We start from the raw sequence: 21,271 nt of genomic DNA, 5'->3' as shown, positions 1-21,271 counted from the left end.
TGTCAGTTCTCTGTCACATTGTACTCAGTGGTACAAGTGAGTTAGAAATGGGTAGACGAACAGAAATCAATAAAATGTATCGATAATATTGCCCTTCATAACAAAAATGTGTACTTTAATCAGTTCAGAGAGTTTACTGTTTTCGCTTTTCCCCTAAGTGAAATACCAGTTAAATCATTCATGGAGTTAAGTAATTCGTTTGTTATTAGTTCGTGTGGATTAAATAACTTTCCTTTTTTTATGTTCCCCTAAGTTTCTAATGATCTTACTCAGTGACAAGAAACCTATCAATAAGCAGCCCCCTCGGCTTGCCTCGGTGACTTTAAGTTGTATTTTTCCTTCCTCTCTTTAACCAAAGGGGAAACATTCACTGCCATCAAGTCACTTTTGACTCAGAGCAACCCTGTAGATCAAGGTAGAGCTGCCCCTGAAGTTTTCTGAGACTAAGTAACTTTACCGGAGTAGAGTATCTCTTTCTCTCGCGGGGAGACTGGTGGTTTTGAACTGCGGACCTTGCATTTAGCAGCTCGGCATGCCATCAAGAAACAAAACTATGGATTTAATACCCCAAAGAAACCTGATGTCTTGCTGCATTTCACTTTTAGGAGGATGGAGGGAAAGCCATGCAAAGACTTATATCACTTTTCATCAACAAGTAATTTTCAAAATGTGGCTTAGGATGAGTTTATTTCCTGATTAATCTATGAAACTGTACAGTGTTCACTGATGGTCACAATGCCTGTCAGGTACTTCCCTGCCCTTCATTTAGCTGCAGGACTAGAGCTCATGTATATATGTATATTATGGTATCATATACATACATATATATATATATATACATATACATATATATATATATATATATATATATATATATATATATATATATATGGTAGTGCAGTACGTTCAGCATTGGGCCACTGACTACATGATTGGTGATTTCAGCCACTCCATGGGTAAAAGAGGCTCTCTGCTTCCATCAAGATGTGCAGCTTTAGGACCCAGCGGAGCAGTCCTACTCTAGATTACAGGGTCACCAGAGGTTGGAATGGACTGCATGGCAGTGGTGGTTGTTGTTGTTGGTTGGTTGGTTTTTGTTTTTTTAAAAGATCGACTAAGAAAACTCAAACCAATTATTATTTTTTTTTAATTTTTTTTATTTTAACAATTTATTGGGGCTGATACAATTCTTTTCACAGTTCATACATATATATACATCAATTGTATAAAGCACATCTGTACAGTCTTTGCCCTAATCATTTTTTTCTCTTTTCTTCTTTTACATTTTATTAGGGACTCAAACAACTCTTACCACAATTCATACTTATACATACATCAATTGTATAAAGCACATCCACACATTCCCCGCCCCAATCACTCTCAAAGCATTCGCCCTCCACTTAAGCCCCTTGCATCAGGTCCTCTTTTTTCCCCGCCCCTCCCTCCCCATTCCCCCCTGCCTCATATGCCCTTGGTAATTTATACATCGTTATTTTGTCATATCTTGCCCTATCCGGAGTCTCCCTTCCCCCCTTCTCTGCTGTCCCTCTCCCAGGGAAGAGGTCACATGTGGATCCCTGTAATCAGTTCCCCCTTTCCAACCCACTCACCCTCCACTCTCCCAGCATCGTCCCTCACACCCTTGGTCCTGAAGGTATCATCCACCCCGGATTCCCTGTACCTCCAACCCTCATATGTACCAGTGTACAGCCTCTGTCCCATCCAGCCCTGCAAGGTAGAATTCGGATCATGGTAGTTGGGGGGAGGAAGCATCCAGGATCTGGGGGAAAGCTGTGTTCTTCATCGATACTACCTCACACCCTAATTAACCCATCTCCTCTCCTAAACCCCTCTATGAGGGGATCTCCATTGGCCGACACTTGGGCCTTGGGTCTCCACTCTGCACTTCCCCCTTCATTTAATATGATATATATATACACATATATACATACATATATACATATACACATATATACACATACATACACACACTTATATCTTTTTTTTTTGCATGATGCCTTATACCTGGTCCCTTGGGCACCTCGTGATCGCACTGGCCGGTGTGCTTCTTCCATGTGGGCTTATTTGCTTCTGAGCTGGATGGCCGCTTGTTCACCTTCAAGCCTTTAAGACCCCAGACACTATCTCTTTTGATAGCCGGGCACCATCAGCTTTCTTCACCACATTTGCTTATGCACCCATTTGTCTTCAGCGATCCTATCATGGAGGTGTGCAGTCAATGATATGATTTTTTGTTCTTTGATGCCTGGTAACTGATCCCTTTGGGACCACTCGATCCCACAGGCTGGTGTGTTCTTCCATGTGGACTTTGTTGCTTCTGAGCTAGATGGCCGCTTGTTTCTCTTCAAGCCTTTAAGACCCCAGTCACTATCTCTTTTGATAGCCGGGCACCATCAGCTTTCTTCACCACATTTACTTGTTCACCCACTTTGGCTCCAGCCGTTGTGTTGGGAGAGTGAGCATCATAGAGTTCCAATTTAATAAAAGAAGGTATTCATGCATTGAGGGAGTGTTTGAGTAGAGGCCCAAGGTCCTTCCGCCACCTTAATACTTGACCTATAAATATAGACACATAGATCTATTTCCCCATCCTCCTATATATATTTGCATGTACATGTCTTTGTCTAGACCTCCATGAATGCCCTTTGACTCCTAGCTCTTTCCTCCATCTCCCTTGACCTTCCTCCTGCCCTACTACCATGCTTCATCGCCACCTGGGCTAGAGTATACCTCTTCTCTAAGCAACCTTACCCTTGATCATTTCCCACCAGGCCTGCCACTCCCCCTTGTCTACCATTTGGGGTCCCATGTTTTTCCCTTGTCCCTGGGTCAAACCAATTATTTATAGCAAAAGTTGAAATCAAATGGTTTTCGTGTTAATTTTCCATTAAAGAGAACATTACAGTAGTGATCTTCCGTGTAATTCCCTTTCAGTTTGGGTTTGTTGTGATTAAATAGCCCTTTGCAGACTGGAGAGAGATGTGAAATACTGGGTGTTTGGAGGTGGTCGAGCTCTCAGGGACGTTGCAAGAGGCTAGTGAATTCGGAGTGTCCTCTCATGCTTAGTGGGAGTAGCTGTTGGCACGTCACTGTGTGGACCTAGGAAATGGCATTAGAGAGAGAGGACTGGTTGGCCAGTCAGACTCCAGGGTGTAAACATTTTTTCATATTTTAAGGGAATAAGGGTCTCCCCCCCCCCAATTAATTTAAATCATTTTATTGGAGACTCTTCCAGCTTTTGTACAATCAAGGTTGGTTTTATAATTAATTTTGCATAGTCTTATTTTTACTCTGAGATAGATGGTAGTACTTATGGTTTTGGTAGTATTTTTGCCTTGGAAAGTTCAAAAGCTTTATAAAGGGTGACAGCAGTGTGGTTTATAGAAAGATTATTAAAGACTTGGATTTATGAGGTGTCTTCCTTGCCCCATTTCTACTCTTAACAAACAACATGGATGTTTTGAGGGCAAATTCTTAACTTTCTGGTCTATACTCATCTAAAAAATCGGAGGGTTGAAGTTTGTGGTCTGTCAGTTTGGACCCAATCCATGATTCTGTGCTTCTCTGATATGTCTTGCTTCGATTACATATATGTGCCCTATTCAGTTATCCTCCGCCCCCCCCTTCACTTATAGCTCAGGAAGAAGCCAAGTATTTTGCTGAGAGAGGTACTGGGATTTGGGAAGGGGAAGAGTAAGCATTGGGGGTAGGTGGGGGCGCTGAGATTGCAGGGAAGACCAACTAGAGAAGGGCTGCGAGATGGGGGAGAAAGTCGAGGGCATTCTCCCTGCCTCATTTTTCTCTGGGTTCTGGCCAGCTAGGACATGAACCTGTGTCAGTATGGGACAAGCAAGAAGAGGTTATTACAATGGAGGGGGCTGTCTGGAGAGATCAAGGGCCTCTCCTAGATTCTGGTCAAAGACCTCTGCTACTTCTGCACGAAGTAGTTAAGGAAAGGGTTCTGAAAGCAATTGCCCAGCTAGGAAGGATACACGGTTCCTACTCACCTTTTGCTGCCGCCTCAGATTTGAGTGAGAAGACCAAGTAGATTCCGTTGGTGATTATCCAGGTCCCCAAACACTTTCATGGATAAGGATGTAAGGGGCTCAGAACTGTAGCAGGCTCCCATTTGGTAGAAGTATCAGTGGTGTTGGAGACAATTGTTCATTGTACTTTTTTTTTTAACCACTCAGTATTTTCTTTATAATGGATAATAGGACTGCTACAAACACCTGTGCTCGGAATAAGAGGCACTGTGGGAACAGTACAGGGAATAATTACATTGTATAAAATCCAAAAAGGTGTGTGTCAGGGCTGCATCCTCTCACCATACTTACTCAGTCTGTATGCTGAGCAGATCATCAGAGATGCTGGATTATATGCAGAAGAATTTGGCATCAGGATTGGAGGAAGGCTTCTTAATAACCTGCAATATGCACATGACACAACATTGCTTGCTGAAAATGGAGAGAACTTGAAGCACCTGCTGATAAAGGATTTCAGCCTTCAGTGTAGATTACATCTCAATGTCAAGAAAACCAAAACCCTTACAACTGGACCAAAAGGTAGCAATTTGGTAAGCAGAGGAAAGATGGAAGTGTCTAGGATCTCATCTTGCATGGATCCACACAGTCAATGGTCATGGAAGCAGCAGTCAAGAGATCAACCAAGGCATTGCCCGAGTCAGTCTGCTGCCCAAGACCTCTTTAAATAATTGAAAAGCAAGGAGGTTACTTGGAGGACTAAGGTGTACCTGAGCCAAGCCATGGTACTTTCAGTCACCTCATCTGCATGTTGGACATTGAACAAAGAAGACTGAAGAAGAATGGATGGAGGAATTATGATGCTGTTGAATACTGAAAGTAGCCTGGACTGCCAGAAGAAGTACAGCCAGAATGTTCTTTAGCAGGAAGGATGGCAAGGCTTTGTCTCACTTACTGTGGACACGTTATCAAGAGAGACCAGTCCCTGGAAAAGAGCTTCGTGCTTGGTAAAGTGAAAGGACAGTGAGAAAGAGGAAGGCCCCCAGAAGATGGGTTGACACAGGGGCAGCCACAACGGGGTGGAACAGGACAATGAGTGAGGACGGTGCAGGGCCAGCCATGTTTCCTTCTGAGTCGGAGCTGACTTGAGGGCCCTTGTGACAACAATAAGCATCTGTTAACCATGGTTTCCAGGGCGATTTGACGGTCCTGACTGGTGAGACATGCCACTCCCCCATCCCTCGCGGAGCTTCCTGTGTGCCATGGTGTGTAAGGTGCTGCACTGCCTGTGCAGGGCACGGCGGGCTCTCGTAGGCGTCCACTGGAGGAACCTGCAGAATGGTTTTGTTTATTTGTTTGCTTCCCGCTCTTCTTTGTCCAAAATATAGCAAATTTATGATTCAAATTTATGTTCCTGTTTTCATGAACAATAGGTATCACTAAAATTTTAGTCCTCCCTGTAAAAATATTTGGTCTTACATTGATATTATGCACAGTCTCAGTTTATTTTCTGCTTTTAATAGAACAAGTTGAAATCATCGCAGAAGGATAAAGTTCGTCAGTTTATGATCTTCACACAATCTAGCGAAAAAACAGCAGTAAGTTGTCTGTCTCAAAATGACTGGAAGTTAGATGTTGCAACAGACAATTTTTTCCAAAATCCTGAACTTTATATACGAGAGAGTGTAAAAGGATCATTGGATAGGAAGAAGTTAGAACAGCTATACAGTAGATACAAAGGTGAGTGCTTGCTTATGACTCGCGGTGTTTTGAGCCAGGTTTTATGTAATTATTGTCGGACATCAAGTAATAATTAGAACATAAACAAGTTGGTTTGGTATGCCCAGCAGAACTCTGTCGGTCTTAGAATTATTTCAGGGGTTCTGAGAGGAGAAATGGTTTTCCTCTGTTCATTAGAATTTCTCACTGTCTCTATATTTTTACCCCTTTCTTTTCTCTTTATGGTTTTATTTGGCATATAATTTACAGAGCATCCACTTAAGTAGTTCATTCAATCATATCAAGGAGAATTGTGCAATCATTACTTTAAAATGAGTTGTGCGGTCACAGCCAGTTCTAGTGCTCCCTCCCTGCTCCCACCTTCGTTTTCCACTCCCCAAATCTCCCTCCCCTCCCTCCCTCCCTACACTCCTGACTGCCTCCCCTATCAAGCCCTGCATCAGTTGTTATCAAGGCAGCCACTCCTCCCGTGGCCCCCGTGGCCGGTCCTTCCTTCTCTCTTCCTGTGCCTGTCTCCTTTTCCAGGGAAGACTAGGAGGTGGTGTGTGTGTGTGTGTGTGGTTCTTTCCCTCCATCTTTAAATACTGACGTCGATTTTGAGGAAAGCTGAAAAACAAATTTACTAGTTTCAAAAAAGAAGTATAAAATAAGAGGTGGGAGGGGGAAGGAAAAAAAAGTATAAAATAAGGCAGACTTTTAATAAGTTTAATAATTTCTCTCCCTCCTTTATTCTCCTGCATTGAAACAAACAAACTCTGACATCGAGTCCATCCGACTCGCAGTGAGCCTCTAAGACAGAGTCGAACTGCTCCTTTGGGTTCCAGGCTGTGGCTGTTGATGAGGGAAGATAGCCTTCTCTCTCTCTCTCTCTCTCTCTCTCTCTCTCTGGTTTGGAGTGGCAGGTGGCCTTGAGCCATCATCTGATGGGTAGCAGCCCAACGCAGAAGCCACCCTACCTGCATGGCCAACCAGTATTTCATAGCCAGATGTGATTCGACCCTATTTGCCTCATATGCTTATGTAAAAATACATGTCTTTTTCAAATTTTTTCCCCAAGTAGATTTATATTTTATGCCTGACTCATGCTCAGAAGTCAGTCTGTGCAGTTTTTTAAAAACTTGTTATTGTTTGAGGCGAACATTTACCGAGCAGATCATCAGTTTTATGTCCAGTGACTTTTACACATTTTGTGTCCAGGCATCTTTTTCAAGCCCCTCAATGCATCATCCTTATCCCACTTCCTCCCAGTGTTTACTGTTTCCCTTCCACTTCCTCCCCAGTCCCCCGACCTTGGATAAGAGCTGCCCTTTTCATCTTAAATGGTTGATTCTTCTAACCCAGGGTGAGGTCAGCCCCAGGCCTGAGGGGATGTGCCAGTGTTTATTGCTTATAGGTCTTTCCATTTGGAAAGATGTCAGCCAATCACAGCAGCAGTGTGTATGTCTGCATCTGCTCTTTGTTATGGTCTTAAATTTTTTTTGCCAGTCTCATCAATAAATATGAATAGGTTTCCCCCTTTAATTAAGTAGCAGATGTCTATATTGTTGAAATTCAGATTGAATTGCGGTCTTTTTGATTTATAAAATGCACTTTCTTTTAAGAGGAAAGTAATTTCTGTAGCACCGCTGTCTATTTGGAGTGCCCATTTAGACACAGCGTGGGTGTTTTCCCCAGAGTCCTTGTGAGGCACAGCTGGATGGCTAACTGCAGGGCTGGAGGTTCAAACTAATGAGCTGCTCTGTTGGGATGAGGACCAGGCTGCTCTAGACAAGGTTCACGGTCTCTGGAACCAGTTACAGGGTGGCTAGGAGTTGGATCGACCCTGCAGCTGTGGGGTTATCCTGCAACCATGTTGGATGTTATTGAGTATGTATAGCGAGCATGTGGGGCTGAATAAATGAGTTTGTGTGCTATCGAGTGTCCACTACATATTTCCCCTCCTTAAGGGCATTATTTAGGGGGTAAAGTGGCTTTAGAGATTATACACGGAGACAGAGTAATGCTGCTCCAAGCCTTTGGCATTTTGTGATCATTTTTCAATGGGACATAAAGTGTCATTTTAAGTCTTAAAAGATGCAGCAAAATTGATTGTCGGCACTAATTTTATATTTCCTTGCTTCTTTCAAAGATCCTCAAGATGAAAATAAAATTGGAGTAGATGGTATCCAGCAGTTCTGTGATGACCTGGCGCTCGATCCAGCCAGCGTCAGTGTGCTGATGATTGCGTGGAAGTTCAGAGCAGCCACGCAGTGCGAGTTCTCCAAACAGGAGTTCGTGGACGGCATGACAGAACTAGGGTAAGTCCTAAGTCACTGTTGGAAACTCAGGCTCCTGCTGTAGGCCGACATTACGTCATGGGTTTCAGAGTGTCCGTCTAAAGTGACTGACCCCAACATCGGTGTAAAACAGAAATGGACTAGCGTGCTGACTTTCCATGTGACTTAGTTTCCGGAGAATAGCCTATCCCATTCGCATCAGACTGTTATTCGTCATTTCCAAGGACAGTGCAGGAGTATTAAAATTACTACACTTTATTATTTAACACAGAGAAGTGGAATGAATGTGTAAGTTACTTCCTATTGCAAGGCTGTGAGCTCTGAATTTTAAAACTAGAAAATATTTCAGAGGTCACTATTGATTATTTCCCCCACTTGTGACTTAGCAACTGATTAGCCTCAGTGTTTTTGCACGTGTAGACTGAACAAAGCCGCCAGTGAGTAGGTTTGGCTTTACTACTGACCTGTGCTCGGTATTTAATGGGGCTGCAAATGCATTCAGCTGTGGGCAGGTCAAAGGCTGTCCCCTTTGTTTTCAGTATAATAATAATTGCTAATAGTTATTTTATTGCAAGATTCATACAAGCACTTCACCAGCTTCTTCAGAAGAACACCGTGAGGTGTTTATCGTCATTTTAGAGATAAGACAAAAGTATGGAAAATTTTTAGAATTAGGAATTCTTAGGCATTCTGAGTCTTATGCCAAAGGGATTTTACAGTCAGAGTTCAGTCAAAAGAGAAATTTTAAGAAAAGGAATTGTTTATTAAGTACTAAAAGGTGGCCGACCACTATGGTTGTTGGGTGTCTTGAGTCAGTTCTCTCAGTGACTGCGTGTGACAGAGTGAAACTGCCCCATAGAGTTTTCCAGACTGAAATCCTTAGGTGAGCAATGGCCAGGTCTGTCTCCTGCAGAGCCACTGGGCCAGTGCGAACTGCCCCGTTTTTCCGCTCGCAGTCAGGTGCTTAATTGTGATGCCACCAAAGCCTCCTGACTCATGACTGAAAGGGATAAACTAATACTTTAACATATAACAGAAGAAGCACAACAGGACAGGGAGCAGCTACCCCTCCTGGGTAGGGGGAGAACAAGGAAGGAACTTAGAAGCGGTCCCTTCTCAGCTGAGAGTCCGACCTCCAAGGAAGGGGTGTTCTTGTTGCCAGACCTGAGGCCGGTGAGGCCTGCCCCTCTGAGGGGCTTCTGCCCCTGTGGTGAGCACTCCAGGGACCTCCCCACACATAGAAACCCTTGCCCCGCTGCAGAAACCAAACCGGAAAAAGAAAAACTCCTAAGCCGCTCCGGCCTTGGCTGAAAAGAAGACAGAGTTTGACAGTTTGTTGTCCAGAGCAGGGCAAAAGGGGTATGTTGAAAGCTGAAAGACAAGGCACTAACAGGCTCTGCAGCCGAAGCCTGAGCTTGCCGAGTTAGGCTGCTGTGCCCGGACTGGGCTCTTCAGAATGCAAAGGAAACTTTGTTTCACTTTCTTTTTTCATTTGAAGTTGAACTCAAGTACAATGTAATGAACTTGGAACTCAGAATTTTAGTTTACAAACAGAAATGTCAGTAAGAATGTAGAACACGAACGCAAAATTCTTTAGATGAAACACGGTATGATCGTGGCATCTATCAGCAATAGCCTGTCTGCCTCATTTTCCTAAGGCTGCTACTTCTTGGTTCTTGGTCCCCTTGAACTCCGATGCTTTGCGAGTGTAGCAAATGTTAGTTACTATTTGGAGGTGGTGTAGAGGGCTTGAGCTGATCATCATCGCTGTACTTTGCATACAATAGGAAGGGACGTTTTCAGAGGGACTGCCCTCTTGCCTAAGCAGGGCAGAAGCGTTTCCATAGTTTGGAAGCTGGGCATGATGTGACTTGTTACTCTACAAGGATTGTCTGGGAGGCCTGCTGGTGCCGTGCTTAAGCACTTGGCTGCCAACTGAGAGGGTCTCCAGCTGCTGCTCAGGAGAAAGACTCGTGAGCCGCACCATAAAGATCACAGCCTAGGAAGCCTTCGGGTGGGGGGGTGGGTGTGTGACTCTGTCCTAGGGTCTCTAGAAGGCTTCTGTGAGTCAAAACAGACTTGGCAGCACATGACAACAACCACAAGGACTGTGTGGAGACTGGGTGATGCACGTTGTTGTGTTCTTCTGCTCACCGTGAAAGGCTGGAGATGCGCATCCACCCAGCGGCGCCTTGGAAGAAAAGCCTGGCGGTCTGTAGAGGTCTGGACAAGCAGCCCCTGGGAGCCCCGTGGAGCCCAGTCGTACTGATCGGCCTGCAGCTGCCGTGGCTCGGCATTGACTGGATGGCAACTGGTAGCACAGTTTACACTGGTGATGGTTCCATTGATGGAGCTTGTTTACAGTGTATTCTGTCCATCACACTGCAGCTGGTTTCTGCAAGTCAGGACGTCCAGAGGCCGGGGCATTGTGTAATGAAAAGTCACACCCGGTTACTTACCTCACACCCTTCCTTCCCCACTTAAGCCCATGCCTGTGTGTGTTTATGTAATGTAAAAAGATGAAATTCTCCAACTATCTGGTTTTTGTAAGGAAATAAAGACATGTCCATTTAGGAATAAATAAGTTAAGTTCTTAATTTATAGTGAAGAAGTTCATCTTTTATAAACTTAATTTTACAATGTAGATGTGACAGCATAGAAAAACTAAAGGCCCAGATACCCAAGATGGAACAAGAATTGAAAGAACCAGGACGATTTAAGGATTTTTACCAGTTTACTTTTAATTTTGCAAAGAATCCAGGACAAAAAGGATTAGGTAAGCATTTTTTCTACACTTATCTTGGTGTCTCAAGTACATTGATGGTATCGCTTTTCTTTTGTGTAGACTGTCATTGTTTTGAGTAAAGTCATCCTGAAAATGCGAATGCCGGAAAGCAGTGAGCAGCGGTGGCCACTGAGTCCCTCAGAGAGCACTGTCCAGGCTGGATGAGAGAGTTGCCCACGTTTCACATGAGTCAAGGATTTTTAAAAGGAATGCTTTGTATAGTTACAGAAAAGAGTTGTTAAAAGTTTATTGCTAGTTTGTTTATGTATCTGTGATTCAGAAAACATTTTAGGATGGTAAGGTCATCAGTTACTTAATTACAAATGTATAGAAAGCTCATTTTAAGGTTTCTGATTCACAAAGCCTCAGATAATCTTGTTGTTGATAGGATTGAACTGGAAATTGAAAGCCAAAATGAAGAAAATAGTTATCATCGAGACCTTTGCCACCCAGAAGTAACTGTGGTTAACATTTCAGGTTAATGTACTTTGTTTATAGTAACTGGACACTTGGTTTTGGATGACTAGAGGATTTGGAATGGAGCCCCAGCAGCACAGTGGGTTGCTTATGTGTAGGGCCACAAGGTCGGCAGTTTGAAACCAGCAGCTGCTGTGCAGGAGAAAGATGAGATTTTCTATTCCTGTAAAATTTACAGGAAACCCCCCGGGACAATTCTCCCATCTCCTGTGGGGTTGCCATGAGTCGGAATGAGAGTGGATTTGGTTTGGTTTCGGAGGGGATTTAGAAATAGAAGGTAGAGTAGCATCGTTATCGTTAGGAATGTACAGTTTAGGCAGAAAGGTTAGACCACAGTAGCAGATGAAACAGTAACAAAACAGCGTGTGTGAGGACTTCAGAGAAAGGAGAAATGGTTAAAAGCAGAAGTTGCCTGGCAGTGCTTGTAGGGCAAGGCGTGGGCTATAAGTGGAAGGATTTTGGTATTTGACTGGGCCAGAGAGGGTAAACATGGTTTCATTGAAAGGGCAGTTAAGAATGAAGTCCTAATCCCTCTGAAAGATGGCTGACTTCTTAGTGAAAAAGAAAAGACATTGGTTTTAGTGGGAGTTCTTGTTTGGAGATTACATTGGTGAAATAAAATAAGACAGTCACGTTTCCTTTGAAAACAAGCAAAAAGGTGTAAGTTGGAATTTGTGGGAAACGGGCCCACCGAGGTCTTTGATGATAGCAGAAGCTCCCTTTTTCTGTGAGCGTTCAGCGGGCCTGGCCATGCGCTAAGCGTTGGATGCTCACTGCCTCATTTTATGGGACAACCTGGCGAGTTACTCGTTCTTTGACTCTTTGGATAATTCATTATAGCCATATGTATAGTAACAGTGTTGAGGAAGGAGGATGTTTATGCTTATTTTGCTGATGAGGAAACTGAGGCATACTCAAACCACTACCATGTAGTCATAAACTAAACAACAACAACAAAAACCCTCACTGCTATCAAGTCAGTTCTGACACATTGTCTATAGGATAGAGCAGAACGGCCCCTGTGGGTTTTGTGTCTGTATATATTTACCGGAGCAGAAGCCTCATCTTTTGCCCATGAGTGGCTGGTGGGCTCGAATTGCAGACTTGGCTGTAGGCAGTTCCAACACACACCCCACCGTGTCACCAGTGCTACTCTAAGTCAAGGGAAGGTTAAGTATTAATCTGCTCAAGGAACAAAGTTAGTTTTGTTATTGTTGTTATTGTGTTGGAGATGCTAATAGGGAAACTCATGTATTAACCATTGTATTTTAAATTAGAGGAAAAAAATCAAGAAAAAGATTATGTGACTAGAGATTAGATTAAGGAAGTGATTAAAAGCTAGAGAGGAAGGAATGAATGTAAAACATTTATGATAGATAATTGGCTTACTGCTTGATGTTTGGCCTCACAAAGAGGTCACTGAAGATATGGGTGCTATAGCAGAGTGTGGCGAAGAAACTAGATGGTGCCTGGCTACCAGAAAGAATAGCGCCTGGGATCTTAAAGGCTTGCTTTTAAACAAGCAGCCTTCTAAGAGAGGCATCAATTAAGTCCACCTGGAAGAAGCACACCAGTCTGAGTGACCCAAGGATTGTCAATAATAAAATCCAAATCTAAAGAAGGAATAGCATCAGAGCTTAAATTTTGAACAACTACTTTGCAGAAAGCTATACATGACAGTGGGAATCCAAAACCCATTTTCAGGGTCCACACATAGATTAAGCCTCTGGGGAATCCCCTCTGACCAGGGACCAGCAATGTGAACGCATTGGAAAGTGGATTGTTGCAGGTGCAGCCAGGTTAAAAGTTAGCACCCTATCATTGGATCTCCCTTATGAGCCATTTAAATCTGTTCTAGTTTTTAGTATTTTCTGCTTTCTTTTCATTTGAGGTTTCTAATTTGTTTTATTTGGTTATTGTTAATAGCTTGAAACCTTATTTAATGTTTCTCTGTAGATGAAATCCAGCATAGGTCAATATAGAGATGGGAACAGGGGTTGGACAGGGGAGATTGGAAGGAAATGAGTTGATGATGAGCACAAGAATGAAGAAAATGTTCTAAAACTGTGGTGATAGTTGTACAACGCCTCTTGATGTGATTGAACTATTGCATTGTAAGTTATGTGAATTATATGCCAATAAAACTGTTTTAAAAAGATAATTGGCCTAAAGAGTCACTAGCATGGCTGATTGGATTGCTAATTTGCAAAGTATCTATAAAGCAAACTTGTAATTGATGAAACCCTTTTTTCTCAGCTGATTCTGCAATTTAGATGAATTAAAATCCTATAGGAAAAAGACTCATTTTACAACAAATAACTGCCTAGGGTTAGTTTCTTTGCCGGTGATCTGTGGCCACCAGTTCATGGGGCTTTTCATGTGTGTTTCCTTTCTCCTTCTGCAAATGAAAACTGCTTAAAGTCTTTGAATTTGCACTTGTACATACGAAGAATTGTCTTTTATTGCATCTGGAAATGTAGCACAGTACTTTTGCAAGGTGAAAAACAATGTTGTGGCTATCGAATGCTAACTCAATGGTCTTTAAGATTAATTTCAGCCATCCCTCCTCCTGTGGCGCAAAATAAATGCACTTGGGAAATTTAGGATTTCAGTACTGAGGCTTGGGTGTTCTTTCACTCCCCTCTTTGTGTCAATGGTAAAAACGACACAAAAGCAAGCTCCTGTTACTTTCACATACAGTGATATGGCAATACATTGGAATTTTAGAGTATGAGAAAAATATGTGAAAACATTACATTTAAAAATTAGGTTTATTCTCAGATATGCATTGCACGTAGGAAAGATGTAGTTAGAAATCCTGGTTTCTGTCTCTTTTGGTTCTGTCTTGATAGAAGAAGTCAGAAAATGCAATGACTCGCTTAGTTAGCGAATAAAGAGAGCAGTCGTAGGAAGGATTCACAGGACTCAGTTGGACCTTGTAGGACCTGGCCGAGGGGAACTAGAAGTTGTCAGCTGGGCTAGTGACCGTGAGAATGGTCTTTTCTTTCAGTTTTCATAATCGTATTTCTTGTGGAAATCTCAGGGTGTTTCCTTTATCATTACCTACTTTAAAGCTATTTGCCATTCTGATCGTTTTCTGAATTTGTCAACCGAAAACTCTCCGCAAAACTAGCAAGTCGTCATGAATTGGAATCGACTCGATGGCAGGACAGCCATTGCTTTAGCAAGCGGCCCAGTCGGAGAGAGAATGCGCTCTCCTGTCCGGCGGTGTTCTTCCTTACGAGGCTAGCAGCTCGTAGTTATGTCCTCTGATGCAGCGCAGCGGACACCCGTCAGCCATTTAGACATCACTTAGCACTCCCCCCGTGTCCTTTTTTCCCAGGCCAGTCTTCCAGTTCTTCCGAGTCGTCTTCCTCTGAGGAGACCATTCTTATCCCGGTACTGTCCTCCCTAGACACATTGCCAGTGGCTCCGTTTCCTGAAAACCTAGCGCTTACAGCTAAACACAGTACGCGCGGAGGAGGTTGCCCAGTGCGCCGGTGGTTTTTGGCGAGACCGTCACGCTGATTTGTTGTCAGGAACATCATGCTGGTTCTTCATCAGCCATGCCAGTTTCAGGGTTGTTTGAGGTCCTGTCTCAGCTCCTTTAGACGAACGTTTTGTAGGCCATTTTCGTGTGAGCTGTGTGGTGCAACTAGCTCTGTCGGCTCGTGCCAATGATTCAAAAGAGTCTAACATGATCTATTTGGGTATTCAATCTTGTATTCTCGTTTGTATTAATCTCATTAGGTTCATTAACAACCCTTGGAGCTTAGTTCAAACCACACTGCCCTCCTCTTACAGAGATAGCGAAAGCGTAGTTGGTGAGGATCACATACTTGAGAGCAGTGAAACTGGGACTCGATTTCAGATTTTATGACTCCACCTTTTGTGTTTTTACAATCTCGGTAAGAGCTCCCAATAAAATGACTTTTAAAAACAGACATTGTGAACAGATTTGGAATCAAAATTCCAGTCGCCTTGGTGACTCTAGTTTGGGTCTAATCTCGGCATTTGTGTGTTCAGACCTTCATAAACTTCACTGTGCGTTTGTGAAAGCCCAAAGTGCCTGCCTCGATTCTGGTCAAGAAAGTAACCCTGGGCTAAGTTTGCTCTGCGTGTGAACATTTCACAGTCAGGGTTTGAAGGAGCCATGGGGTTGTCGTGGGTTATGACCTGGGCTGCCCACTGCCAGGTTGGCTGTCCAAACCCACCAACTGCTCCCTGTGAGAAAGAGCTGCTCTTATTTGGAGACCCGCAGAGGGAGGTCTCCTCGACTCATCGATTCCTTCTGAGTCAGAATCTGCCCGATGGCCGTGGGTGTGGGTTTTTGGCTCCGAGGGCTTGACGGTTGTTCTGCAGTTGTTTCCATTCCATGTAGTGCCGGCATAATGAGGCCAGGGACCAGCTGTGTCTCCCTTTCTTTTCATCTTCCTTTTATGTATTCTAATGGATGATGTCATGCTGTTGCTCTGTTGTCATGTCTCATCTCACACTCTTTCACTACTGCTCCAGAATCCATATTTAATTATGAAAAATCAAATAATAACTGCATGTTGTAGTGGACTAGACACTGTTGTAACTGCTTTGTCAGTATGAACTCATGTAATCGTTAGAGCACCTGGTGAGGGTCAGTGCTGTTAACTTCATTTAAACTGATTCATGAGGTCCCATAGCTAGTAGAGGCAGAGTGGGATTTTGGATCTTAAACCTCGTCCTCTAGAAATACTGTGTCGCATGCCTGTCTCTATGAGGAGGCTCTTCTGGCACTCACACATTGTGGTCTGAAGGGCAGTGTTTCCTCCACCTGTGATAATCAGCTTTTGCCGCTTAGAATCTACTCCTTTCTAGCTGTTGATTATAACAATATTTTTAAACCTTCATTTTTTTGTCCCTTGATAGCAATGATTGACTGCTTACTATCTACTCTTTAGAGCACCAGGGTCAGGGGAAATGTGTGAATTTTCCACAAGTTAGGTTTGAGGCTTGAAAAATGAATCCAAGTTTCCAAGACCAACAGAAAAATCAGTCAGTCCAAGTGGAGGGACTCGTGTATCTGTCGGTCAGATGGGAGAGGACATGGTGCCTTGGTGTGCCCGCAACTCATTTGTTTGACCAGAAGTAGAGATTTCATCAGAAGTCAGTCAGCACAATGAGCTGTAACCCAGAAGTGACAGCAGAGTGACAGGTCTGAAAGGTCCCTCTCAAAGCCAGAAGCCCCTTTCCAAGGAGTGGACACTGGCCGAGAGAAAGCGAGAATGGTTAGCGAAGCAGTGTTACGGTGACTAGGCTAGAATTGGAAAAGTCTCTCGCCTAGGCCTTTTTATTGGGGACAGAGAAGGTATGGATTTCGAAGGTATTTCCACAGCAGAGTGTGTGTGGTGAGGACGAGAAGCACCCTTTCTTCATGACTCTCACAGGTGAACATATTCATGGAAATAAGATAAGTCAGTTCTATTTCATCCCTATTGACCTGTCTGTGGACATTCAGTTGAAGGCTTCGCCAAAAAAACCAAAACAAAGCAAACAGAAACCAGCCAAACCTGTTGCTGTTGAGTCTGTTCCAACCCATAGTAGCTTGTGCTTGAGTTCAAGAGCCCTTAGGCAGATATATAGATCTGAATTTGTCAGATATATATATATATATATATTTTTTTTTGAGAGGTCGTCACAAAGTTAAGGGGAAAATGGAATTAAAAGTTCTATCTAAAGTTCACTCCTGAGCATTAACTTCATCAAGTCCAAGATACCTTTACGTTTTCGGATCCATTCCTGAAGAATGGAAAGCCCCAGCCACCACTGGGTTCCAGCGCGTAGCCTCTCTTCGTGAGGCATCCGAGACGGTCGATCTTCATAGGAGCAGGCAGCTTCATCTTTCTGCCATGGGGCTGCCAGTGGGTTTGAATCACTCACTGATTGTGCTTTTGGAAGTCCAGTGGCTAGCCCCTGAGAATTTAACCCGTCAATGCAGTCTTTTTAAATGCTATTAACCAAAGAAAAATGGGTGCTCCTTAAGGATTTTTTTAAGAGTGTGAAACATCGGAATCAGGAGCCAAATCAGAACTGTAAGATAGATACCTAAGGATTTCCCCGCAAAACTCTTGCAAAATTGCCCTTGTTTGATGAGGGGAATGAGCAGGAGTGTTGGGGGTGGTGGTGGAGGAACGATGCTGGCTGAAGTTCAAAACACGCTCATAATCAGATGATATCATTCTTTGACCCTGTAGAAAGTCAACTAACAAAATGCCATCAACTTCCCAAAGAATTGTTACCTTGACCAGTCGGCTCTTGACCAGTCTGCTCTTGCTCCGCGGACTGGCTTCTACCTCCTGGTAGCCATTGTTTTGATCGTGCAGTGCATCAGGATCATGCTGACAGAGCCCCGTTTCATCCCCTGTTCCAGTTCTTCCAAGAAGGGCTCCAGGATCTTGGTCCCACCTATTTAAATTTCCATTGAAAGCTCTACTCTTAGGCTGCAGCTGAACTGACTGCCACGGCAGAAAACTAGCTCAACTTTAATTTTTTAGTCAGAAGTTTGTAAGCTGATCAGTTGAGATCCTTATGCTGTTGGCTATTATTCCCACTACTAATTGCCCTCTTCAGCATAGTCTTGTCCCTTCTTAAAATGAGTTAGTTATCTATTTGTAAATGACCGATGTTTTGGGGGACATTGTCCCCATAAACTTTTTTTGTGAAGCATCAGTGATTTCACCATTCTTTTATCCAAACATCCCCACAAATATGATGTTTGTTCTTCAGTTTTAGCAGAATTCATGTTACTCTGATAGGGGCTCTTTGCAAACTGCTTAGTGCCTCAAACTAGATCCTGCTCAGATGTGTGATAACAAGTTAGAGTTTATTGTGATGGGAAAAAGTCCATGCATAGTTTTTTTCTATAGTACACATCTTCCATGAGCTTTTAGAAAGCCCCCTCCTCTCAGCCTGCTAGAGTCTGCGCATGGAGGACCAGGATGCTGTGAGTATGAAACTGTAAGTGTATCAGCAGTGCCTCCAACCCCTAAGACAATGGTCGGATTTATAAAGGGAATTGATCAGAAAAGGCAATAAAACTAAAGGAAAAGAAAAGCAGTGCTGGACTTAATGGAGTGTTCAGAAAGGAACCTTTCATAGGTTGGGGAACAGAAATAGGTTTCGGATTTAGGACTTGTAAAAAGCCCTGGTGGTGTAATGGGCCCCGCATTGCCCTGCTAACTGCAAGATCAGCAGTTCAAATCCGCCAGCCACTCCTTGGGTGGAAAACAAGGCTCTATTCTCACAAAGATTGACTGTCTCAGAAACAGGAGCAGTTCTACTTAGTCCTGTAGAATCACTGTGTGTTGAAATCAACTTGACAGTGAATTTCAGTGAGTTGAGAGATAGTTGAGAGTATAATGTGAAAAAAGGGTAGAGGCTTGAAAAATTTACTGAGGGTCGTAAGAGAACTGATTATTGTTGGCATATAGTGTTGAAGGATTTAATGGCCGAGTGAAAGAAGAGGAACCAGTAAAGCAGAATGAGAAGGCCAGAGCGGACAGAAAAGTCAGTGGAGTGCTGTGTCTAACCCTGAAAGAAGAGGAAGTCCCACCCAGGAGGGTGTGCTGGTTTCTCAGAGATGGCAGAGACCCAAGTAAAATAAAGACAAAACGTGTTGATTTGGCAACCAGGTCAGTGGCACCCCTCCAGAGATTAATTTGAGTAGGATGGGTGATGATGGTATACACTGATAAAGTAGACTGAGGATTTGAGTGGGAGGCGAGGAAATGGGGCAATGAAAGTAGACTGCAAAACGATAGACAGTCCGAGCTTTCAAACACCATACATCTTTATACTTCTAGTCTCGTCCAATTCTTCATGAATATATCAACTGACAAACATTTGTATATGTTTCATGGTAGGTTAGCTCTTTCAATGTTTCATTTGTTTCCTGGCTTTATTTTATTAAAAACCAGCTTAAAAGTAGAGAAACTGATAACTAGTAGTAATATACTTAATTCTCATATATTTAATTTGTTTGAACTAAAGTTTGAAATTATTGGGCCTACTAACAACTGAACTACTGCACTTTAGTCAGGCCATTGGATGTTTCAGTCGTAAAGAGGGGAAAACAGACGCTGGGAGGAGGCTGCTTTTAGAGCTCTAAAGATTGTCTAAAAAGCAGCGTGATTAGGCATCGTCGTTTTTCTTAATTCTCTTTAATCTTGTTTTCAGTAACAAATTATAGCAATAGAGAGTTCAAGATTTTTAAATGAGAGATGGTTTGAGCATGTTGGTTTGTAGAGGGGGAAAAGCTGAAAGGCAGGGTAAAGTTAAAGATGTAGAAGAAAGGGCAAAGAAAGCCAGTCAGTAGACACGGGTTTTAAAGAGGGAGAACAGTATTGGATCCAGAATAGAGGCAGAAGGAGCTGAGTCTTGGCTAACAAGAAAGAAGAGGCATCTTTTTATTTTTAATTTTTTCGAAGAGGCATCTTTTCATTGAATTTGAGTTTGATTGCTTATATTGGTGCCATAGGAAAGTTTGTCAGTGCCTCCTGTGATTTGGGGATAGTAAAAGTTTGCTAGTTTTGTGATAATGTAAGTTCCCATACTTGAAGAAGTGTGGGTCCAATAAAGATGGTAACATTTTCTGACTTAAAGGCGTATGAGACTGTGTGTGTGTGTGTGTGTGTGTGTGTGTGTGTTTTGAGGTAGGATGTGAAGTTATGTGCTTAAGAGAACTGTGTTGGGAGCTGAAGAAATTTTTAAAAGGCTGAGGGGAACAGGATAGGTGACTTTCCAACAGATAGAAACCTTAGAGAGCCTTGCTGTTTATTTGAAGCATTAATGTTGATAGAGAATGGAGGTTATATTCACCTAGGATAAGAACTTTACAAAAAATTGTATCATAAAGATAAGAGTAGTAATGGTGATAGAGCCAAGGGGATGGTTGGAGAGTGAAAGAAACCTTGATCTTGCTGAGATTAAAATACAGATACAGAATGGGCTTCAAAAATTTCATGGGAAAAATTGCATTATCTTTTACTGTCAGTTTTCCAAGAATTGTTTTAAGCCTTCTCTTATAGTGGGAGTAGGAGAAAGAGATAGCTTCCATAATGAAGTGATTAGGCATTGTCATATTTTTCATTCTCTTTAATATTGTTTTATGCCCAAGATGCTGGTGTTTAAAGTTGAGTCAGAACAATTGATGTGATAAAAGTGCTGTGTTTCAGGATATGGTCTGGAGGAATAGGGTTTTAGAGTAGATTCGAAGTGAGCACAATTTTAATATGCTACAGTGTTTGTATGACTTATTGCATGGACCCTGAATTTCAGGATGGTGACAGAAGTTGAGGTCAAGAAAGACTGAAAAAAGAGCAAGAATGGCAATCAAGTATTAATTTCTGATAAAATAGACTTTAAGGCAAAATCCACTAGGGAGTCAAAGAAAGGGCATTATGTAAAAATTAAAGGGCTCATTGAACAGGACATACTTCCAATAAATATCTGTGCACCCAAGAAAGAACCTCGAAATACACTCGTCAAACTTAAATTATTGAAGAGAGAAATTGACAGCTCTACTGTAGGAGGAGACTGGATGCACCATTTTTGATGAAGTCTAACTAGACAGAAACTCAGCAAAGACACAGAAGAAGCAAACAGGACAATAAGCCAGTTGATCTCAGCACATAAACAGGACACGCAACAGCACAGTACACGTTCTTTTCCATTGCACAGGGACTATTCTTTGGATTAGACTGTGCTAGGTCACAAAGCAAGCCTCATTCAATGTAAAAAGATTGCGATATTACAAAGCCTCTCCTCAGATTACAGTGCTCTAAATTTAGAAAACAATAGGAAGGAAAATCAGGTGAAAACAAATCAGTTGATGGAAATTGAATAACATAACAAAATTGAATAATGGAAGATATAAAGCATGACCTTTAAAAATTTCTTGAGTCAAATTAGAATGAAAACGCAATATACCAAAACCTTTGTGACACAGCAAAAAACCA

General features: G+C 42.7%; 1 protein-coding gene across 2 annotated transcripts in view; it reads left to right on the top strand.

The window, feature by feature from the left end:
• Nucleotides 1–21,271, top strand: part of DCUN1D1 (defective in cullin neddylation 1 domain containing 1) — a 45,528-nt gene that overhangs the window by 9,406 nt on the left and 14,851 nt on the right. For both annotated transcript variants that reach the window (XM_075556097.1, XM_075556098.1), the window contains exons 2-4: nucleotides 5,528–5,744; nucleotides 7,873–8,041; nucleotides 10,666–10,796. In XM_075556097.1, coding sequence (XP_075412212.1) covers nucleotides 5,528–5,744; nucleotides 7,873–8,041; nucleotides 10,666–10,796 — 517 coding nt within the window. The remainder of the gene's footprint in view (nucleotides 1–5,527; nucleotides 5,745–7,872; nucleotides 8,042–10,665; nucleotides 10,797–21,271) is intronic.

This window comes from Tenrec ecaudatus, chromosome 8 (genome assembly GCF_050624435.1).
Source record: "Tenrec ecaudatus isolate mTenEca1 chromosome 8, mTenEca1.hap1, whole genome shotgun sequence".
NCBI lineage: Eukaryota > Metazoa > Chordata > Mammalia > Afrosoricida > Tenrecidae > Tenrec > Tenrec ecaudatus.
This window is presented reverse-complemented; position numbering and strand designations above follow the sequence as displayed.